The sequence below is a fragment of the Aythya marila genome (assembly GCF_965140915.1).
Source record: "Aythya marila genome assembly, chromosome: 18".
NCBI classification, from domain to species: Eukaryota; Metazoa; Chordata; class Aves; order Anseriformes; family Anatidae; genus Aythya; species Aythya marila.
The window spans coordinates 9,540,668-9,562,670 of NC_139059.1; the positions used below are offsets into that span (position 1 = coordinate 9,540,668).

The following is a 22,003-nucleotide window of genomic DNA, read 5'->3' on the forward strand; positions in this document are numbered from 1 at the left end:
GGTTGGGGGTGGCCGACCAGTCCCCACCAGTTAAATCAGCAAAGGGGCTGGGAGGTACTGGTGGAAGTGGGGGGGACGGGAGCCGAGTGCAGCCCCAAGCCCTGCGCACCCACCGGGTGCCCCTGGGGGTGGGCTGCAGGGGGGCAATGCCCGGCTGGGGACATGGGGGGGACACGGGACGGGGGGCTCTGCATGGGCTGTGCCGTTTCGTGGTGTTCCTGGTGTTGTTTTGCCCTCCTGGGGATGTCGGGGGGGGGGGGGAGCCGGGGGGGGGCTTTGCCCCCTGCGCGCCCCAAGCCTGGGACCACCGCCGGCTGCAAAGGCGCAAAGCGGGGAGGGGGCTGCGGGCAGCCCCGAGGTGGCAGCAGGAGGGCAGGAGCCCGGAGGACATCTGTCTCGTCCTTCTGCCAAGCCTCCTCCTCCTCTTCCTCCTCCTCCTCCTCCTCCTCCTCCTCCGCCCCCCCCGGCCCCGGCCGTGCCCGCATCCCAGCCTCCGGCCCCCAGCACCGCCGGCTCCCCCCGGCCCGTCCCGGGGCATGGCTACGGGGGGGCGGCCGGCATGAAGCCGAGGGGAGGGGGGGGGGAGCCCGTCCCCTCTGTCCTCCCCATCCCCCAAAAAATCCCCAAAAACACCTGCTGGCATCGGGCGAGCTCGGGCCCCCCCTCCCCTGCGCACCCACCCCTCTCCCGCTCCCTCCTTCCTCCGCTCCCATCCCTGCCGCAGCTGCAGAGCTTCCTCCTCCTCCTCCTCCTCCTCCTCTTCCAAGGACGAGTCCGGGACCGACGGGCGGCCGCTGGACCCCCCCCCGACCCCCCGGCCCCCCGGCTCCCCACCCTACATCCCACCCCATCCCTTCCCCTTCCCCTTCCCCCGCGCATCCCGCAGCCGGGCCGGGCGCACCGGGGACCGCTCCTGCCCCCGGGGGCTGCCCCGTGCCGGGGGGGGGGCCCTGGGAGCCGTGCCCCGGCCCCGGGACGTGCAGCCCCCCCCGGAGGTGCGGGGCATGTAGGCAGCCGGAGCAGCGCTGGTCCCGTAAGTACCGGGCGGGTTGGGGGCGGCCGAGCCCCCCGACGGGCTCCGCTGCCACCGGGAGGAACTTTTGGGGGGGAGTCGGGTGGGATTTTATTCGGGGGGGGGGGCTGCTTGGGTTGTTTCCCAACCCGTCCCCTCTGCTCCAGCATCCCCACGTCCCGGGGTGAGGATGAAAATTAAGCTTGGGTTGTTTTTAAGGAGGGTGGGAGGGTGGGAGGGAGCCCCCCACCCCAAAAAAAAAATAAATAAAGGGCCCCCCCTTGGTGCCCCCAGCCCCGTCCCCCCGGCACCTTGCGTAACGCAGCGGGAGGAGGACGCTGGGGGTTTATTTTGGGTTAATCCAGCTTCGACCTTTCCTGAGCTGCGTTTGGGTGCGTGCGGGTGCGGGGTCCGCCGGGACCCTGCCCGCAACTGGTGCCCGGCGAGGAGGAGGAGGAGGAAGGTGATGAGGAGGAAGGTGATGAGGAGGAAGGTGATGCTGGGTGCTGGAGGATGAAGGTTGAAAGGAGACGGCGCTCGCCGCTGGCTGCCGCCGCTTCTCCCCCCCCAACAATCCCCAGGTCTCCAGCCAAGAGTTGGTTTTGGGGAGGTTTTGGGGAGGTTTTGGGGAGGTTTTGGGGAGGTTTTGCTGCTTTTCCTCTTTTGGGGGGCTCCGTTGAGGTCCCTGGGCAGCACCAAGCCCGGTTCCCACCCCCAGCAGTGCCCCGAGCATCCATCCCCGCCAGGGTCCGCTTCCTTCTGTCCTTTCCATCCCCTCCCCTGCCCGCGCTGTCCCTTCCCCGTGGTTTTCAGGCTCGGAGGCTTTATTTTTGGGATAAGGTTTCTCTTCCTCGGGAGGTGCTTTGCGTTTCGGGGTTTTATTTCTCCCCTCCCTGAGGTCAAAATATCTGCAGGAGCTCTGCCCTGGCTGCGCTGGGGCTCGGAGCAGGGGAGGGAGGGATGGGGGAAGGAGGTTTAAAACCAGGAGCAAACTTTCCCTGTTGCATTAAAATAACATTTCGGGAGGTGGAGGAAGGTGAGGGCTGGAGCAGTGCCTGGAGCAGGTTTCTGCGAGCGCTTGGCTTCTCGGGTGAAGCTGCGCAGAGGAAAGCTGCCAGAAACACCCCAAAAGCACCAAAAAGCCACGGAGCGGCCCCGTTGGTGTCCTGTCATCCCCGGGGAGGCTGCAGGGAGGTGGCATTGCTGTGCCCCAGGTGCACGGTGACCAGAGGAGCCAGCGGGGTTCAGCAAGTGTCCTGGGGCACCAAGCAGGACGTGCCAAGTCATCCTCCTCCTCCTCTGCCTCCAGCAGCCTTCCTGTGTTCGCCTTCTCCCCCCAAATCCCATTTTCCCACCCCCCCCAGAAGAAGAAGAAGCTGTGGGGCACCGTGCTGGCTGCTCCCCAGCTCCTCCTTGCGCTTTGCAGCCCAAACCCGGACATTTTGGAGCGGGACTGGCCCCGACCTGAGCCCCACCAGCTGCCCGAGGGGCTCGGCCGGCCTCGAGCCCCCGCCAGCCTCCTCTGAAGCCACAGTGGGCTCGATGCTGCACCCCGCTGCTGCTCCGACCCCAGCCCCGCAGCCCCAGCCCCTCCACGCTGGCTCCCTGGCAAGGATGGGGATTTATTCCCCCGGTGATCTGAGCAGCGGCTCAACACGGTTCTGTGCCCGTGCCCACCTCCTGTCCCTGCAGTCATCACCGTGCTCTGGGAGCGAGGGCCAGGGGCTCGCTTTCGGTCCATTTTCCCCAAATCCATCCCCATTTGGAGCCTGGCTGGGAGCAGCCCCTTCGCAGGCAGCACCTGGCTTTGCAGGAGGGTTTTTTTGGAGTCTGTGTGCGGATTGACCGGTGCCGGAGGAGTTCCCCTGAGCCCAGGTGTGAGGAAGAGGAGGAGGATTTGCAACCCGGCCGTCCCGTGCTGGCTGGGCATGGGAGAAGCGCCAGGGCTGGAGGAAGGAGCCTGATCAGCCACCGCGAGGGCCCGGGGTATATTTAAACGTCCTTGAGGAAGAATCAGCCGGGCAAAGCCGCTGGGAGGGCGGCTCTGTTTGTTTTGGGTGGCGTGCTGCTCCCCTTCCTCCCCGCTCGGGTAGCCGGTGCCGGATTCCCGATGAATTATTTATCTCGGGACTAAAAATACCCGGGAATGGCGGCGAGGGGCGGGTGGCGCGGGCCAGCCCGGCCGTGCCGTAGCGTGGGACGGTGCCAACATGAGTCACCGGCCGCCCTCCCCGGCCAAGGGGCCGTGGCCATCGCCTTGGCGTCGTGGCTGCCGCGGTGCGGGGCGGCGGGAGGAGGGCCGGGAGGGCAGGGAGCACCCCTGGGTGCCGTGGGGTGGGGTGCCAGGGGTGGCCGTGCCCCTGCCCCCAAGCTGATGCCCACACTGCGAAGCTGGGTCCTGGCATCAGGGCGCACTCCTTGGGGTCGTTTTGTGGGTTTCTGTCCCAAATGCCAGCGGTGTTTTTGGCACTGAGGGAGTTGTGTGCTGAGGGGCTGAGCATCGGCACGGCGCGGAGGGGTCCCCAGGGCAGCCCGCACCCCGAATCCAGCCCCAACCTCGGGCTGTGCCGAGGGCTCGTTAAGCAGCACTGGCTTTTAATTGCCAGTGACGATTCCGAACGCCAGCTGGCAGCTGGCACCTCGCTGCACGCAGTGACACCGGGCCATGGCCAGCGCCACCGTGGCCGGTGGTGGCCCTGGGGCAACAGGGCTTGGGGAGGGAACAGAGTCGGCGTTCCCTGCAGCTTTTAATTGTAGGGTGAGCTCCGGCACAGGGGAGCAGCACCGTGCACATCCCTGGGGGGACGTCACCCCCTGGCACAGGCTGGCGTGTTGGATGCGCTGGGGTGGCAGGCGCTGCAGAGCCCCGAGGCAGGGCTCCGTGTGGCTGAATCCTCCCACAAGGGCACCTTTCGGGTGGCTCCCAGCTCCCCTGGCTGCTCGGCCACCTCGCACAGCCCCGGGGCCAGAGGGAGAGAAGGGCACCTGCAGGGCACGCGTGGTGCAGGGGGGCTCCTGCCCCAGTGAAGCAGCTGTGGCTGGTGGGAAGGGGTCACTACCAGCCCTGGAGAGCCAAAAATCAGATACTGCATTGCTGGCGGGCAGCTAAAGGTGATTTTTTTTTTTTTTTCTCCCCTCTATAAGCGCTGCTCTCACCCTGCGTGCTCACCCTGGGTGCCAGCACGGTCGAAGCTGGCGGAGGAGGCGCTGATGGGGGAATTTGGTGCTTGCAGGCACCAGGCAGGCAGGCAGCCTCCCCGGCAGCAGCACGGAGCTGGTGGGGGCTTGGGGCAGGAGCCAAGGGGCTCTTTCTGCCCGTCCCCAGCCCCGCTGCACCTCGAACCCCTTTGGCTGGCTGGGGAGCTGCTCTGCGCTGCAGAGGAGGGTGCGGAGGGGGACACCAGCTTTCAGCCCTTAAATATTTCAGGTGCCTGTCAGCTGCGGAGGGAGGCATGAAGGAGCATCCAGCTCCTCCTGCCACCTCTAGCTCCTGCCACCTCTTGCCAAGGGGGCAAGAAAAAGCACCCTGACAGTGGTAGCCTGCAGGGGAAGGAGGGCAGTGGGGCTGGAAGGGGATGGAGGTGGTGGGGTGGGGATTTTAGGGGGTGGGAAGCAGGGACCAGATGGGAAGGATTTGTGGGGTTGTGGCACTGGGCACCAGCACCCCCAAAGGGGCTGAGCTGGGGGATGCAGCCCTGTGCTCACCCCTGCACCGCATCCAGCCTCCGAAGGATGAGGGTCCCCTCGTTTATGGGGGTCACCCGCCCTGGGGTGGCGCACAGAGGGGGGGTCTGGGCGAGCGGGGGTCCTGGCGGAGGGCTGGATGCGAGGGGCTGTGTCCGTCCCCGCAGGGACGCGGCGGTGGACATGGGCAGAGCGCCGGCACCCGCTCTGCTACTGTCGCTGGTGCTGGGCTGCTCAGCCGCCTTCAGCGACGTCCTGCTGCCTGGCCCCGAGGAGCCGGTGGTCAACGTGGCCGTGGTGTTCGGGGGCACGTCCTACCCGCTGCACATCCGCTCCCGCCTGAGCCCCCAGAGCTTCCTGGACATGCCCCTGGAGATCCACCCCATCACCGTCATCGTCAACGACACCAACCCCAGCAGCCTCCTCACCCACATCTGCAGCGTCCTGGCCAGCCACAAGATCCACGGCATCGTCTTCGAGGACAACGTCGGCACGGAGGCGGTGGCGCAGATCCTTGACTTCGTCTCCTCCCAGACCCAGGTCCCCGTCATCAGCATCAGCGGGGGGTCTGCGGTGGTCCTCACCCCGAAGGTGAGGCTTTCACCGGGGTTGTTCCCTGGGGGGTGACTCCCTGGCTTTCCAGGCAGGATTTGGCTCATCCCCCTCTCATCCCCTCCCTGGGTGCTTGTCCTGTACCCGGCACCTGGGGGGGGGTCCTGGTGCTGGTTCCACCTGATAGCATCAGAACATGTGCTCTTCAGGGCAGGGGCAAACATCTGGCCACCCCCCCAAGCTGTTTAGGGGTTGTTTTTGTGCTCTGGGGTCTAAACCCCCTGGATGTCCCCTCTGCACCTCTGCCGGCACCAGACTCCCCGGGTAGGTGGCAGTGTGTGAGGCGGCCTTGTCTGGATCCACCCCGTTGCTGTAGGCTGGTGTCCTGCAGCTATCCTTGAGGGGGTTTAGGGGGTGATGCCCCCACTCCCCAGCCCCCTCTGGGCACATCTGTGGCTTCAAAGGAAAAAAAAATCTGGAGGTGGAGGCGGTCTGCGTGGCGAAACGCTGCTGCCTGCTCGTGACCTTCTGCAAATGCCATTCGCTGCATCATTTAAGACAGAATCAGCTCAATTAAGATTTGTTAATGAGAGGCCAGATGGCCGTGGAGGTGGGGCGGGCGATGGGAGGTGACTGCAGGTAGCGGGGCGGGAGCTGCTCCCCGGCACGATGCGGGAAGTGCCCGGCCTCTGCTGGACACCCCTGGATGGGTTTTGGCCAACAACCCACGAAGACTTGGCCCTGAGCAGTGGGGTGGTGGTCACGGCTCGGCAGATCCTGTGGGGATGAACTGGTCCCATTTTGGGTGTCCCCATCCCACGGACCCACTGTCCCATAGCTCCTCCAGCTCTCCACTGGGGTCTACAAGGGCGCCGTGGTGCCAAGCACCCCCTGATCCCTCCTCGTCCCGCAGGAGCCCGGCTCGGCCTTCCTGCAGCTGGGCGTCTCCATCGAGCAGCAGATCCAGGTGATCTTCAAGGTGCTGGAGGAATACGACTGGGGCTCCTTCGCCGTCATCACCAGCCTCTACCCGGGCTACAACATCTTCCTGGACGTCATCCGCGCCTTCACGGACGCCAGCTACTTCGGCTGGGAGCTGCAGGAGGTGCTCACCTTCGAGATGAGCCAGGAGCGCAGCGGCTCCAGGACGCAGCGGCTCCTGCGGCAGCTGGACGCCCAGGTGCTCATCGCCTACTGCTCGCGGGACGAGGCCGAGTTCCTCTTCTCCATGGCCGAGCAGGCCGGCCTCGTGGGGCCGGGCTACGTCTGGATCGTGCCCAGCCTGACGGTGGGCAACATGGAGCTGCCGCCCGCCTCCTTCCCCGTCGGCCTCATCAGCGTGGTGACGGAGAGCTGGAAGCTCAGCCTGCGGCAGAAGGTGCGGGACGGGGTGGCCATCATCGCCATGGGGGCGGCCGGCTTCTTCCGAGCCCACGGCTTCCTCCCGGACGTGGGGAGGGATTGCCGGGCGCCCGCCGGCACCGTGGCCAACAGCAGCTTCTACCGGTGAGGCCCGGGGGGCTCGGCGTGGTGGGGGGGGTGTGGGGAGATGGAGGAGGGGAGGGGAAGGGGAAGGGAGGGCGATGGAGCTGGCGGGCAGCGGGGTGGTGGTGGTGCCTCTGGGCTTGGTGTCTTCTCCTGCGTCTTGGAGCAGCTCTTGGCTTCTCCTGTGCAGCTTCAGAAGCCCACGGGGCAGGGGGCCAGGAGGGGTTTAAAGCTCTTTGAGGGCTCCTTTGGGGGCTGCAGTGTCAGCAGCCATGCTTCTGCCCCTCCTCACCCCGCAGCGGTCCGTCCTCATCGCCTCCTCGCAGGCAGGGCTGTCCTGGTCCCCCCCACTGCTCAGAGGCTAAAGCGGGGCTCCTCTCCCAGCCCCACATCTCCTCCTGGTGTTTTTGGGACCCAGGACCCCGGCTGGAGGCAGGGGGAGCCGGGGCCGTGCGGGCTGCGGGGCTCGGGCTCACCGTGCGCCGTGTCCCCACCAGGCACCTCCTCAACGTGACGTGGGAGCACCGCGACTTCTCCTTCAACGAGGGCGGCTACCTGGTGCGGCCCACCATGGTGGTCATCTCGCTCAACCAGCACCGGCTCTGGGAGATGGTAGGAGCCCGAGGGCCGGGCACGGGCCGGGACCCCCCCAAAACACACACTGGATTGAACCATGCAAGCCCCACGGCTGACACCAGGGCTCTTTTGGTGTTGTCCCTGCCAAATGGGGGCCCTGCAGATCCCCCAGCCCCGGCGCATGCCCCTGGCTTTGTCCCCGCAGTATTTTCCCCCTGCAGATGCATTTTCTCCCCCCCATGAGCCTCCCCGTGCAGCATCGTGCACCCCGAGGTGTCCGGCACTTCCCAGCCCCGTGGCCCCCACCCCGCTGAGGTTCCTCGGTGCTCTGCCATGCCCGGTGCCTCTGGCCGTGCAAATGCTTAGACCCAAAACAAGCTTTCTACAGGTGTTTTATTTTCCAGTTTAAAACAGTTTTGGGTGAAATTTGGCCACTTTTGTGCTCTGGTGCTGACGTAACCCCAAGAAAAAAACCCTCAGCCTGTGGACACCGGTGTAAAGAACCGGAGCAGGGGGGAGCTGGGCTCGGGCTCACCGTGGCTGAGCCCCAACCTAACGATGCTCTGGGGTGGGGGATGAGCCCCGAGGGCACGGGGACCCCCCCATGTCCCCCCTGGTGATGATATCCTCTCGTCCGGGGCAGGTGGGGAAATGGGAGCACGGCATCATCCACATGAAGTACCCGGTGTGGCCCCGCTACGGCGCCTTCCTGCAGCCCGTGGTGGACAACCGGCACCTGACGGTGGCCACGCTGGAGGAGCGGCCCTTCGTCATCGTGGAGAACACCGACCCCAGCACCGGCGTCTGCGTGCGCAACACCGTGCCCTGCCGCAAGCAGACCAACACCTCCGCCAGGTGAGCTGGGCTGGTGGCCCCGTCCCTGCCACCCCCCGGGACACGGGCAGGGGCTGGGAAGGTGCTGGCTTCAGCTGGGACAAGGCTGGAGGCAGGGCAGGAGGGGGCCCCGCTGCCTGCCTGGTGCTGGGAAAGGCTCCGTGCTTACCCACTGGGGGCTGGGGGAGACCATCAGTGTCTCCTCCTTCTCCTTCTCCTTCTCCTTCTCCTTCTCCTTCTCCTTCTCCTTCTCCTTCTCCTTCTCCTTCTCCTTCTCCTTCTCCTTCTCCTTCTCCTTCTCCTTCTCCTTCTCCTTCTCCTTCTCCTTCTCCTTCTCCTTCTCCTTCTCCTTCTCCTTCTCCTTCTCCTTCTCCTTCTCCTTCTCCTTCCCCTTCCCCTTCACATTCCCCTTCCCCTTCCCCGCTTGCTCCTGCTCCTCCTCTTCCCTGTTCCCCTTTCCCTGTTCCCCTTTCCCTGTTTCCCTTTCCCTGTTTCCCTGTTTCCCTTTCTCTTTTCCTCCTTCCCCTCTCCCTTCTTCTCCTTTCTCCCTTCCCCATTCCCCCCTTTCCTATTCCCTTTCCCCTTTATCCCTTTTCTCTTTCTTCTCTCCCCTTTCTTTCTCTTCCCAATTCTTCTTTTCCCTTTCCACTTTTTTCTCCTTTCATCTTTTCCCCCTTTTGCTGCTTTCCCCTTATTCCCCTTTCCTCTTATTCCCCCTTCCCCTTTCTTCTTTTCCCCTTTTCCCCTTTCCCTTCCCATTTCCTCTTCCCCTTCCCCTCCCGTGCTGCCCCCCGCACTCCCTGCAGCGAGCCGAGCTCCCCAGCCCCGCGGTGCCTGCGAGGCCCCAGAGGATGTCCCGGGGACAGCTCAGGTCTCTGCACCCCCGTGGGGACCTGGACCCACATTTTCTCATTGCACTTTCAGCGGCGATGGCCTGGCGGACCCCTACACCAAGCTGTGCTGCAAGGGCTTCTGCATCGACATCCTGAAGAAGCTGGCCAAGGCGGTGAAGTTCTCCTACGACCTCTACCTGGTGACCAACGGCAAGCACGGCAAGATCGTCCGCGGGGTGTGGAACGGCATGATCGGGGAGGTAGGGGGGCACGGGGCATCTCCACCTCCTCCTCCTCCTCCTCCTCCTCCTCCTCCTCCTGCCCTGAGCTCTCCCTGCCCTCCCCAGGTGTATTACCGGCGTGCCGACATGGCCATCGGCTCCCTCACCATCAACGAGGAGCGCTCCGAGATCGTCGACTTCTCCGTGCCCTTCGTGGAGACCGGCATCAGCGTGATGGTGGCCAGGAGCAACGGCACCGTCTCGCCCTCCGCCTTCCTCGGTGAGCGCAGGCGGGCTGACCCCAGCCCTCCCGCAGGGGCGGGTGGGAAATGTTGCTGAGTTTTAATCTTTTCGGAAAAAAAAAAATCCTGTTTGCGAGCCACAGGGGAAGGTTGCAGTGCTGGCATCGGGGCTTTCTCCTCCTCTTGCCCAAGTAATCCCGTTAGTATGGAGATTGGGGCGGGGAGTGGGTTTTCCTCGTAGTTATTCACACGGCAGAGGCAGGATGAAGGTTTGGGGTCAGAGGAGCCGGGGGTTCGCTGGCAGAGCCCTGCTTGGGGACCCGAGCCCCCTGCTGCCCTTGCCAGAGCCAACCTAAACTGGGAAGTCCCAGCCACTGGGGCTAAAATTTCCCGTGAGTTTTAAACGAGCAGAACTGCAGCCTAGGGAGGAGAGGAGAGCGGCCAAGGTCACCACGAAATTCAGGCTGGAAACCTGGGGGGGGTCCTTGAGGCTTTCCGTGGGGGCACAGAGACAAGAGCCCAGCCTGGCCGGAGCAGGGCCGGGCTCCTGCTGGGAACACGGCGGAGGACAGGGGTGGCCCTGAGCACGCGCCCCCCACATCCCCTGTCGAGCCTGGGGGCAGTGCAGGGGGTAGGTAACCTCTGATCCCATGGGAAACCCCCACGGATGGCCCCAGAGGTGAGCAGCATCCCACGAGCATCCCCCTGCCGATGGTATTCCAGCACGTCCCCCTCGCAGCATCCCCCGTCCCCCTCGGCTCACCGAGGATCTGCTCGGTGATATTCGGGAGATCGAGCCCAGGCTTTTGGGGAGGGCTCCAGGGTGTCCCTATGGGGATATGGGGCCACGTCCCGGGACCGATGGGGACCCCGCTGCCCTTTGCAGAGCCCTACAGCCCGGCTGTGTGGGTGATGATGTTCGTGATGTGCCTCACCGTGGTGGCCGTCACCGTCTTCGTGTTCGAGTACTTCAGCCCCGTCGGCTACAACCAGAACCTCACCAGCGGCAAACGTGAGAGGGGGGGAGGCAGCTGTGGGGTGGGGGGGACATGTCCCCGGCCGTGCTGACGCCTGTCCCCTCCGTCCCCCATCCCTGCCAGGGCCGGGCGGTCCCTCCTTCACCATCGGCAAGTCGGTGTGGCTGCTGTGGGCCCTGGTCTTCAACAACTCGGTGCCCATCGAGAACCCCAAGGGCACCACCAGCAAGATCATGGTGCTGGTCTGGGCCTTCTTCGCCGTCATCTTCCTCGCCAGCTACACGGCCAACCTGGCCGCCTTCATGATCCAGGAGCAGTACATCGACACCGTGTCGGGGCTGAGCGACAGGAAGGTGGGGGTGCACGCTTCTCCCCCTGGGTCCTCCCCCAAAAATTAAGGTTATCTGGGTGGGGACACCTTCCCCCGGCGAGGTGGGGGCGCATCGTTGTGCCAGCCTGGTTGTGCGTGGGTGGGAGGAGGGGTGGGTGGCTTTGGGGACGTAGTGGGGACACGGGGGGACCTGGTGGGGCCATGGGGGGACTTGGGGGGGACACGGTCCCCGTGTGACGGAGCTGCTGGGCTCCATGCTGCAGTTCCAGAAGCCGCAGGAGCAGTACCCCCCCTTCCGCTTCGGCACCGTCCCCAACGGCAGCACGGAGAGGAACATCCGCAGCAACTACCCCGACATGCACACCCACATGGTGAAGTACAACCAGCGCTCCGTGGAGGACGCCCTCACCAGCCTCAAGATGGGGTACGGCCCCCCCCGGGCTGGGGTGGGGGTCCCCTGGGTGAAGCACAGCTCCGTATGGCTCCCCGCGGCACGGGGCGATCCTCCCGGGGGGGGCATGGCTTCTGAAATGGGGTCGGCCCCTCCAAGGGAGCTCTCCAAGATGGGGTTTGGCTCCATAAAGCTTGCCCAAATGGGATATAACCCCCCCAAAAAAGTGTACAACCCCATGCAGAGGGCATAGAGCTTCCTACAGCCCCCCCCAAATAGGATGTGTCCACCCCAGATTGGGCTCCTCACCCCCAGATGGGTTTTTGGCTCCCCAAGCTGGGCTTAAGACCCCCCCAAAAAGTGCCCCATCCACTCCCGCTGGGTCACAGCCACCCGAAAGAGGCACAGCTCCCCAAAAAGGGGTCTGCACCCCCAATACGAGACCCCCCCTCACCCGTCCCTCCCGGCGGCGGGCAGGAAGCTGGACGCCTTCATCTACGACGCGGCCGTGCTCAACTACATGGCGGGCAAGGACGAGGGCTGCAAGCTGGTGACCATCGGCTCGGGGAAGGTTTTCGCCACCACCGGCTACGGCATCGCCCTGCAGAAGGACTCGCGCTGGAAGCGGGCCATCGACCTGGCCCTGCTGCAGTTCCTGGGAGATGGTGGGGTGCCCGGGGCAGCTTCTCGGGGGTCCCGTGCTCTGTGGGTCATTGGAAGGTGGTCCCAAGGGGCTGGGGGGAGGTGGGTTGCACCTTCGAGGTGGCTTTAAACCAGGCTGTGGTTCTGCAGTTGGGCGGGTGGGGGTTATCCCCTCGGGGGTCTTCTCGCAGGCTGGAAAATCCCAAATGGCCATATGCAAAATCGGAGGGGCTGGGATGTGGGGAGGGGACAGGGCACGGCTGGCACAAGGGACAAATGAGATGGCAGAAATCCTGGAGGATCCAGGGGATGCTCAGGCTGAGGGCTGAGCCAAGGGCATCTCCAGTGGGTTGGGGGGGATTTTATCCTCCGGGGGCTGTGCTGGGTACCCGCGGTGGGTTTTCACCCCCCTGTGGCTCTGCCCGGCCTTAGGGGAGACCCAGAAGCTGGAGACGGTGTGGCTGTCGGGGATCTGCCAGAACGAGAAGAACGAGGTGATGAGCAGCAAGCTGGACATCGACAACATGGCCGGGGTCTTCTACATGCTGCTGGTGGCCATGGGGCTCAGCCTGCTGGTCTTCGCCTGGGAGCACCTCGTCTACTGGAAGCTGCGGCACAACGTCCCCAAATCCCACAAGCTCGACTTCCTCCTGGCCATCAGCAGGGTGCGTGCCCCCTGCCCCGGTGGTGCTGGGCATGGCGGGGAGGGGACTTTGGAGAGGGGACGTTGGGGAGGGGACACCAGGGAGGGGATACCAGGGAGGGGACATTGCATCGGGGTTTTGGTCTCTGCTGGCTTTTCGGTGCCTGGGGTGGTGCTGGGTGAGCGTTGGGGGACAGGAGCCACCCCGAGGTGGGGCAGGGGGCTCACATGGAGATTTTGGCTTTGCCTTCACCCAATCGACCCATCTCAGGCCAGCTCCTGGCTCTTCCCATCCCACCCAAACGACTTCTCGTGCTGGGGATGTTTGCATGGCTTGGAGGGCTGCTGACGGTGCGCGGTCGCTGCTCTCCCCGCAGGGCATTTACAGCTGCTTCAGCGGGGTGCAGACCCTGCCCAGCCCCGGGCGGGCGCCCACGCCTGACGTGACGGCGAGCTCGGCCCAAGCCAACGTGCTGAAGATGCTGCAGGCCGCCAAGGACATGGTGTCGACGGCCAGCGTGGGCGGCTCGCTGGAGCACGCCACGCGCACCATCGAGGACTGGAGCAGCCGCAGCGAGCACCTCCAGACCACCTTCTCGCTCAGGACACCCCAGCTCGTGGTGCAGAACAGCACCGGCACCCACCGGGGCCTCTCCTCCGGCCCGGCCCCCACCGAGAGGCTGGGCAGAGCCCACGCTGCCAAGGGGCCCCCCCCGGGGCTTCCCCTGCCCATCCCCGTGGACTCGCGGCTGCCCGGGGAGGAGAAGCGGAGGGCAGCGAGCGAGCGCGTCCCCCGTGTCCTTCACCCCCTGAAGTTTCGGGGGGGCTGTGCCGGGGACAAAGCCCCCCGGGGCTGCGTGGTGGGCAGCTTGCCTCATCTCCTGGAGAAGACGGCACCGGAGGAGGATTTTGGGGAGCACACGGTGATGGGGAACCACATCGGCGCCCCCATCGGCACCCCAACACCGCCCAGGGAGCTCCCGCTGCCGGACATCTACAGGGAGCACAAGCGGGGGGACCGGCTGCCCAACACCCCCCTGCTCTACGTGGATGGGGGACACCAGGGCTCGGGGACAGTGCCCCGGCTGCTCCCCACCTTGGAGACGAGGAGGGAGGTGGGAAACCCTTCCCTGCCCCCCGCCTGTGCCCGCAGCTCCTTCCCGAAAGCCGCCAGGACTTGCAGAGCGGAGCGGGAGCATCCGAGCCACCGGGCGAGCTCGGCCAGGGCGTCCTGGGAGCGGGGCGAGAAGCACCGAGCCACGGCGCCGCGACGCTGCGGCACCCACCAACCCACCGCCCGCACCGACATCCCCGACCTCTTCCCCGAAGCCGAGGCCGCCCACAGCTGCGGCCCCCACTGCCCCGAGGCCGCCGGGCGGCTGGTGGGGCCAGGCCGGGCGCTGAGCTCACCCGTGGCACGGCTGCCGTCATACCGGGAAGCGTGCCGGCAAAAGCCCCGCGGCACCGCGTGCGCGCCCTACGCCTATGTGGACTCGTGCGCTCACCTTCCCCTCTATTTAGGGCACCTCTCCCGTGGGTCCCCGCCACCTCGCGAGCACCTTGGGGTGCTGGGGGGCGGCCGGGGCTCGGGGCGCTGGGACGGAGCCTGCAGAGGCTGGGGGAGGCGCGGGGAGCCGGGCTTTCTGCGGGCGGTGGGGCCGGAGAGGCTGGCGGCTCGCGGGGTGACGAGCCCCTGCGCCGGCGGGTTCTGGCGGCGGGTCTCCAGCCTGGAGTCGGAGGTGTGAGGGGGGACGCGGGGGCCGTGCTTGCTCCCCTCCTCTCCACGGGGAGGAAAGCAAAGTGCCCCTTGCTTGGCTTCCCCGCGGGTGAGCCGGTGGCTCCTGGCTGGGCTGCGGCACGGTGCTCCTCCCGGGGATGTGCTCGAGCACCCCGGGGTCCTCCACTGCTGGCAGCGGGATGCTCCAAGCCGGGTCCGTGCCCTCTGGGGGCTGGGGGAGCCTCCTCGGGGCCGCACTGGGTTGGCCCCGCAGGCAGGGCTGGCCGGGGACGCTGAACTCATCGCTGCCGCGTTTCCGTCATGTTTTGGCTCATCCAAGGGACTCAAAGCTCCACGTCTAGGTCATTAAAGAGACATTTTAAACCGGCTGGGGACCCTTCTTCCATCGCTGGCCGTGAGCCCCTTGGCTTTGTCCCCCCAGCCACAGCAATGCTCGAGGTCCTGAGCCCCAGCCCCGCTCGTGTCCCCGTGCCCGGCTGGCACCACTGCCCCCGGGCACAGGCTGGGAGAGCACCCACAGAGCAAGATCTGGGGGAAATGTCCTTAATTCCGTTCCAACCTGCTGGTTTCAGCCCTCATTACCAGCACAGCGGGTCCAAGGTGTCCCACAGGGCCACCACCCCCCAGGCTCGCTCCTCCTTCCCTTGCCCCATCCCAACGCAGCCGGTCGGGTGGCTGCTGGGCAAGGGCACCAAAGGGGTGGCTGCCAAGCCCCACAGAGGTCAGGAGAGGCCTGAACGCTCCTTGCCCGGGGACAGAAGCATTGGCAAGGCCTGCCTGTCCGTCCATCTGTCCGTCCATCCACCCGTCCATCTGGCTGGGGCGAAACCCAGGCAGTGTCCCACCTCCCCCCTACCCTGCAGCCTGGCTGCCATCGCGTGCCGGCGCTAACACTTTAATTCCCGTTACTTATTTGTCACTGCAATTGTCTCTTAATTGCTTTGGCAGCCCCTCCGAGGGCCGCTCGGGGAGGGAGGAAGGTGGCGATGGAAAACTAAAGGTGATAAATGAATGAAGCTGGTGGGGGGAGCCTTCCCGTGCCACCCCTGCCCACAGCACCACTTTGCATGGGGCAGCTCCAGCCAGGCTGCTCCCCACCCGGCTCCAAGTGCCCTGGGGAGTTTTCCCCCAAATTGTGGCTTTCTGGCCCAAAAATCCAGCAGAGAGCATGGCAACTTCAGCTGGGCTGAGCGGGGTCCGAGGCTGAGCCTGAGCAGGGTTTGGGGGCTGTAGGAAAAAAACAGAGCGGAAAAGGGGCTGGAAAAAAAAATCCTCAACCCACATTTTATATTAATTAGTTATATCCCCGGTGACTCAGCAGAAGCCAAATGGATTCGCCTCATGTTTTATTGAAGGGCTTTGCTGCGGGAGGCGGAGGGCAGCGAGGGATGGGGCACCCCAGGGTGCTGCCAGGGGAGGTGGCCCGGGGGTGGGTGCCCACAGGGCTCACGGCTGGACCCGGGGTCGGGCAACCAGGGCCAGGGGCTCCCCCATGTGCCCCCAGCACCCAGGTCCCCCCCCCCCCCATGGTGGAGGCATTTGCATATCTAATTTAGATGCTAATTGGGATGGGAAAAACTGCTTTTCTGGGGGTAATTCGGGGTGCTGATGGGAGAGGAGCAGCCCCAAGGTTGGTCGGCGGCGGCTCCGGGCTGTCCAAAGCAGAAGTTGGGTATTTAATGCTTAGCAGCCTCCGAGCCGTGCTATTTCTTCCCAGCGAGATGGGCTAATCAATCACTTTTTAATTTGGCTGCCTCTGGCACCCGCGCTGCCCTGGGCTGCCGTCCGTGTGCGCCCTGGGCGAGGAAACCGCTGCCGGCAGCGCTGCTGGCACCGCGCCCCCCGGCACCCACCCTGCTCAGCCCCTGCATCTGCCAGCCCCGGCATCGCCGCGTCCACGGGAGCTGCCCCAAGGCGCCCACCCCCAGCTATTCCATTAGGAATGGTTTTCCCTAAAATCGGGAATCTGCAGCCAGAAAAGGAGAAGGGGCCGGGAAGGTGTCGGTCCCACACGGGGATGGTGCAGCCACCACAGCCACCCCAAGGCGAGGTGCTGCGCCTCGGTGAGGTCGAAGCCCTGCCCCAGCCCCTTCTCAGCCTCCAGGTTTTTATTTCCCCGTCCGTGGCCGTCGCTCCCTGAAGTGCCACAAAAGCCCGACTCCATCCCCGCCGCCACTTTGGCTCCAGATCTACAGCCCGAGCCCCAAAATCCTCCGCTGCTTGTGAGGTCCTCGGAGAGAACCACGGCAGAAAGCGTTTATTTCCATCATAAAGCTGCGTTTTAATATTTTAACATAAATCAAGCCGCGCTTTATGGCGATAATAAATTTGTTGGCAGAAACTGCCTTCGCCGCCCGAGGCAGCCGAGCGATTCAATTTGTTTGGTTTTAAGTGTACGGAGATGTAATTGAGAAGGGGAAAGTGCAGATGTTTTAATTGAGTTTGCAGCCACCGGCCCGAGCGGCGGGAGGCTAATGGGGAAGCAGAGGTGAGGTCTCCATTAGCCTCTCCGCTTGCCATTTCTCCTTGGCTCGTGGCCCCATCCGTCACAGGAGCCCCCCCGGGAGCCGCTGCCCGGCGAGGAGGGGAAGGAAAGAGGCGAGGCAGAGCCGGGTGTAGTGTGTGCGTTTTATTGGGTTTAATCCCTTTTTTTTTCTGAAAACCGATTACAGTCGGGACGAGCACGGCGTGAGAACCTGCGAGGATGAATCGGTGGTGTCAGGAACAGGCAAATCAAACCAGGTTTGCTGCTGCTCGGTGAGAGGAGGGAGCTCGTGCCCGGCCCCCAGCCCCTCCTCTGCTGAGCCGCCCCCTGCCCGCTTCCCCCCCGTCGTTTTTAAGGCATTGCTGTCACATTTGGGGTGAAAAATTGAGTTTCTCTCCCTTCATCACCCCAATTCCTCGGACAGATGGGGTTTGCTGCTGCGTGAGGGCTGCAGGCATCTGGGAATATTCTGGGTTACGGATCCAGGAACCTCTCGTGCGCCTCAGAGCTCTCCAGGCAAGGTGCCACGGCAGAGCAGAGCTGGTCACCTAGGCCAGGGCAGAGAAGGCACGTCTGGGCTCGTGAGACCATGAGATGGGATGACCAGCTCCTGGGAGGAGGCTAGGAGAGGATGTGCAGGGCCGGGAGGTCTCAGCCCAGCCCCTGCACGTGGAGGCTGCTGGAAAAAGGGGCAGGAGGGAAGGGGAGGCTGCGGGCAGCCCTGAGCGGGGACAGGAGGATGAGTGGAGGCGCAGTAACAGCAGTGACGGATGCACCCCTGCTCTGGCTGGCACTGAAATGGGGCAGCAAGGACCTCAAACGGGCACTCGGAGGGCTGAGGCTGAGCTGAATGAAAGGACAGGAGGCTGAGGGGGGATAGGAAAAGCCTCGGCCCCCTGCATCAACCCACACCCGGTCTCCTTGGCATCACATCCCTCCTGCTGGCTGTGCCCACTGCAGCTGCACCAGGAGGAGCGGGGGGGCTCAGCTCAGCGTGCCCCAGCCATCGGGGTGCCTGTGATGGGCTCAGATCCAGCAGCCGAGGCTCTGCAAGAGCTGGGGAGCGAGCAGGGGAAGGGGGCAGTGGCAGACGCCTGCCCCACGCCCCGCAGGGTGCCCCCAGCCCAGCTGCCCCCTGGTTTTGCTCTCCAAACACCCCAGCCGAGGCAGCAGCCACCTGTGAAGCTACGTGTCGTGGAGCCACGTGTTCATCTGGCAGCGAGGATGCCCCATCAGCCTCCCCGCAGCACCTGGGGATGTTTAAATTCGCCAGCAAGGGCTGCCAAGGGCTGTTTTGGATGGAGCTGGAGCAGAGAGAAGCAGGCCCCCTGCATCCTCTCCAAGCAGCTTGGCAAGGACACAGGCGCAGCGCTGGGGCTCGAGAGGCGGAGGGCTCTGCTGTAAAAAAGCATCGAGTGTTTTTGTACAGCTCCAGGTACTTGCATAGTCCCCCGGGAGGAGCACTTCAGGTCATATGGAAAGGAGAAAGTCCTACTTGAAAACGGAGCTTGATTAAAAAGAGCTGCAGTTCAAAGCTTGCTCCTAGCTAGCGGTGACACTCAATGCTGCAGCAAGTGCAGAGGGCAGGAGGAAAGGATGTAAGGGACATGCACCTGGCTTTGAACCTGCTTTAAGAAGGGCAGAGGAGAAAAAAAGGATTTAAAATATTCCAGGTGAAAACTTTAAGTTCTTCCTTTTGTTACAAAACCCCCTCGGATCTTTGCCTGAGAGCCTCCCACCCCCGAAGCGGTGCTGGCTGTGGCCGCGTGGTGCTGCAGTGACCGACAGAAGCCTCAGAAGTGCCTGGAAAGCTGCACTGATCACCTCCAGCACCGCCTGGCTAAGGAAAGGGGCAGCCCGACACACACACAGAGGCACCTGGGGGCTCAGCAAACCCAGCTAAGCCGAGCAGGACCAGCCAAAACCCACCCCAACCCCGTGCAGAAGAGAGATGGGATTTGGGACCGATTTAGGACCAGTTCATTTGCCCTCCCCTGTAAGGCCTGGGAGCTCAGCTCCCGCAGGGAGGAGGCAGAGCTGAGCCACGGCACTGCCTTCCCCTGCTGGCACCCGCCTGCTCCCTTGAGTTAACACCCACCTCGTTTCAGGGCTAATTACCCAGCACAGGAGGCTGGGAATGCAGCCGTGTGCACAGCCAGAGCTCTCGCAGGTAACGCCTGGCAGCACGGGGTAATTAGCACCTTCCCAGCCTGCACAAACCCTGACCACTGCCGTCAGGGTCTGGCCTCTTGCACCAGCCCGGTATGAAACGGGAAAAGGTTTTGCCAGCTGAAGTCAGCGGGCAGCAAGGCCGCGAAGCTGCCACAGCAAAGAGCAGGGTGAGAAGTGTGAGAGTAAACTCCCAGCCTGGAGAAATCCAGCTCTGAGAGATCCCAGATCCTGGGCAACTCGTGGTGTTCCTTCCCCGGAGCACAACCAGGTTAATGCCTCCGGAAAAAGAAAGTGTAACAGAGCACAGGGCCCTTCGCTTCGAGCTAGGGCTGTGCCCACCCTGATTTCCTTCCCCTCCCCTCAGCTCCCCGGGTTTTGGGGACTCCTCTCCCCCACCCTCCCGCTGGTTCTGAGCTGATGACTGCAGCGAGCAGCCCCGGCTGCCTCTCCCCCCGTGCCGAAACCCGCAGCACCAGGGGAGCGCCCCCAGCGATGCTCAAACGGAGCCGAAGGCGGCGATGGGCTGAGAACCAGGGGGACGAGGCCGAGCCCTCTCCACCCACACGGGGGGAGGAAAAGGCCGCGTCCAAGCGGGACCCGCACCACCATGCCGACAGCCTGGAGGAAAAGTTTCCCTCCACGCCACCTCTTCCCCTCCAGTCCCAGCGGGGTCGCGGTCTCTGGAAGCCGAGAGGGAGAGCGCCGACCCCCGTCAGAGCTTGGCCTCGCTCAGCACGATGTTGGCAGTCACAAAGACAAAGCAGGAGAAGCCCCAGATGAGCACGAAGACTATCCAGAAGGTGTGGCGGAACGGGGAGAGGTGCTTGTTCACCGTCCCGCTGCCGAAGACCAGCTGCGTGTCCTTGCGGCTGCAGTAGGCGAGGCAGGCGGGGATGAGGTACTGGATCCCGTTCCCGGCGTAGGCACCCGTGATCCCCACCAGGGACTCCAGGTCGTGGGTGCAGAAAGCCACCAGCACCGGGGGGACGAGCGTGATGGCCGGGAAGACGATCCTGTCCACCACCCAGGGGTAGGTGCCCCCTTCCCGGTGGAAAAGGGTCTTCCAGTTGTTGCGCAGGGTGACGGCGATGATGGGGAAGTTGGTGCTGATGGTGAAGACGGGGAAGAGGCCCAGGAAGTAGCGGATGAAGGCGACGCCGACGATGTCGCAGTTGGTGAAGTTGAGGGTGTACATGTCCATCAGGGTGTCGTTGCGGAAGCAGTAAATGGCGGTGAAGGACAGGAGGCTGTAGAAAGCCAGGATCAGGACGTAGTCCAGCAGCACCAGCTTGTTGACGTGCCTCTTCTTGGAGATGGGCGTGACGAGGGAGGGCAGCGAGTGCTGGCACATGAAGGAGTAGACGCACACCCCGAAGAGGTTGCGGATGCCCGACAGCTGGGCCATGGAGGGGTGGCCTTCAGCCTGGCCTCGGCTGATGCGGATGAGGGCCAGAATGATCATGAGGATGAAGGCTGGAGAGACAGAGAGAAGGTTTGGGGTCAAGCCCAGCCCTCCTCCCGGCAGCACCTTGGCCTTGGCCCCGGCTCTCGCCCTGCTCCTTGTGTCTGGGGAACGGGGGATAACAAAGGCAAGGAGCGCAGGAACTGATCAGCACTCGCTGTCAGCACATCAGGGAACAGGCTCAGGGCTTTTGGCAGGCATCTCCCTCCCGTCTCCCTCCTCTGGGACTCCCACTCCCCCCCCAGCAGCAAATAATTGCTCGGGGTCCCTCAAGTGTGTAACACGAACATTGCCGGGACCACTGCCCTCTTCCTCCACGACCCCAAGGGTGCTTTGCTCTGCACCTTGGCTAAATATCCCCGTTTAAAAGCGCCTGAGATGTCTGAGCTTTGACCTCTAAAGGAACAGAAGGCTAAGCCTGGCTGCAGAGCCGAGCCCAGCAATATTTCTACACGCTTACAACCAGACCAACGCTTCCAAGCCCTCACCCACGAGCGCAGGCAGGTGCAGGGGAGCAGCAGCCATGCAGAGCTGTCCCGTCCCTGCGATCTGTCAGGCACGACAGCGCCAGAGCTAGCCAGCCATCGCCCAGGCAGGAGGAACAGGCTGGCTGCAGCTAATCCCAGGGTGGCACAGCCAGTCTGGAAGGGACTAAAACAGCACCGAAAAGCTGCTATTAAAATTCATCGCTTCTCGGCACGAAGTCTGCTCGTCTACCCTTCACTCGTGTCAGGGAAGAGCCTAACAGCGTTTCGCAGAGCTTATCACAAAAAGCTCCGTGCCAGGGGCACAACAAATGGAGGTGGTTGGGCCGATACCCTGATTTACTCTGCTGCTGGGAACGCCAGCCAGCAGCAGTTATCGCTGGACCATTATCCCTAGCATGGCACATAAAACCCGCAGAAAGCCAATTCTGGCATCGGAGAAATCACATCCACCTGGGAAGGATGATCAGGGGCTGGAGTTAAAAAGGAGCAGGGGAGCAAGCTGCCTGGCAGGGCAGCAAGCAGCCAGATTTACAGCCCGACGCTGGCGCTGGATGGGCCAGGGTGGCTCGCGCAGAGCCGTCTGCTGCGCTGGGGTAAGGCCTCGGAGCCCGGCCATGAATTATCAGGTAATGAGAGAAATAACAAACCGCTGACACCGGTATTATGCATGGCTTTCAACATCATAAATAAAAACAGAGGAATTAAACGGAGCAGCAGGCAGCTGTGTGGCCATAGGAGGCAGGCCAGCGGCACCGAGCGCAGGGTGACAAGGACACGCGCTCCGTGCCCAGGAGCAGCCTGCCTGCTGCGGGCAGCTGAGGCAGGAAAACTCGCCAGGAATGGGGTTGAAGTGAGTTGCAGACCTGTTGGTACTCGCTGCCTCCATCCCCTGCGAGGCCGGGTTCACCACAACCCAGCATCACCTCCCCTCACCCCCCCAGCACCCCCACCCCTCGCTGGCTCCTCTCTCAGCAGTTCCCCTCCACCTTCCCACAGCAGCCCCGTGCTAAGCACTTACCAACCACCCCGTTTTCTCTCTTACTGCCCAAGGAAACCTCTCACTTCCAGATGTTTCCCAGCAGCAGGACAAGCCTCTCCACAAACCCAGGGCTGGGGGATGACAGCCGACCCATTCCTTCACAGCTCCGGGAGAGCCAGCCCAGCCCAGGAGCGCTGAGCACCATTTCCATCCCCAGCAGCAGGCACAGAGGGCTGCAGAGAGCAGCAATTCACTG

The 22,003-nt window shown here is 63.9% G+C and overlaps 2 protein-coding genes across 5 annotated transcripts in view; one reads left to right on the top strand and one right to left on the bottom strand.

Moving 5' to 3' along the window:
• Positions 1-4,835: 4,835 nt before the first annotated feature.
• On the top strand, positions 4,836-14,168 carry GRIN2C (glutamate ionotropic receptor NMDA type subunit 2C; the record flags this gene model as incomplete). The annotated part of the gene is given in 13 exon segments (XM_082774581.1): positions 4,836-4,857; positions 4,860-5,287; positions 6,162-6,754; positions 7,231-7,345; positions 7,953-8,164; positions 9,068-9,236; positions 9,324-9,477; positions 10,326-10,451; positions 10,540-10,769; positions 11,011-11,171; positions 11,616-11,803; positions 12,213-12,445; positions 12,801-14,168. Coding segments are annotated over 13 exon segments (3,999 nt in total).
• A 2,292-nt stretch (positions 14,169-16,460) lies between these two features.
• The window catches only part of TMEM104 (transmembrane protein 104), a 42,374-nt gene continuing 36,831 nt past the window's right edge, over positions 16,461-22,003 (bottom strand). For all 4 annotated transcript variants that reach the window (XM_082774738.1, XM_082774739.1, XM_082774737.1 and 1 more), the window contains one exon: positions 16,461-20,291. In XM_082774738.1, the coding sequence (XP_082630864.1) occupies positions 19,531-20,291 (761 nt within the window). In that variant the 3' untranslated portion in view covers positions 16,461-19,530. The remainder of the gene's footprint in view (positions 20,292-22,003) is intronic.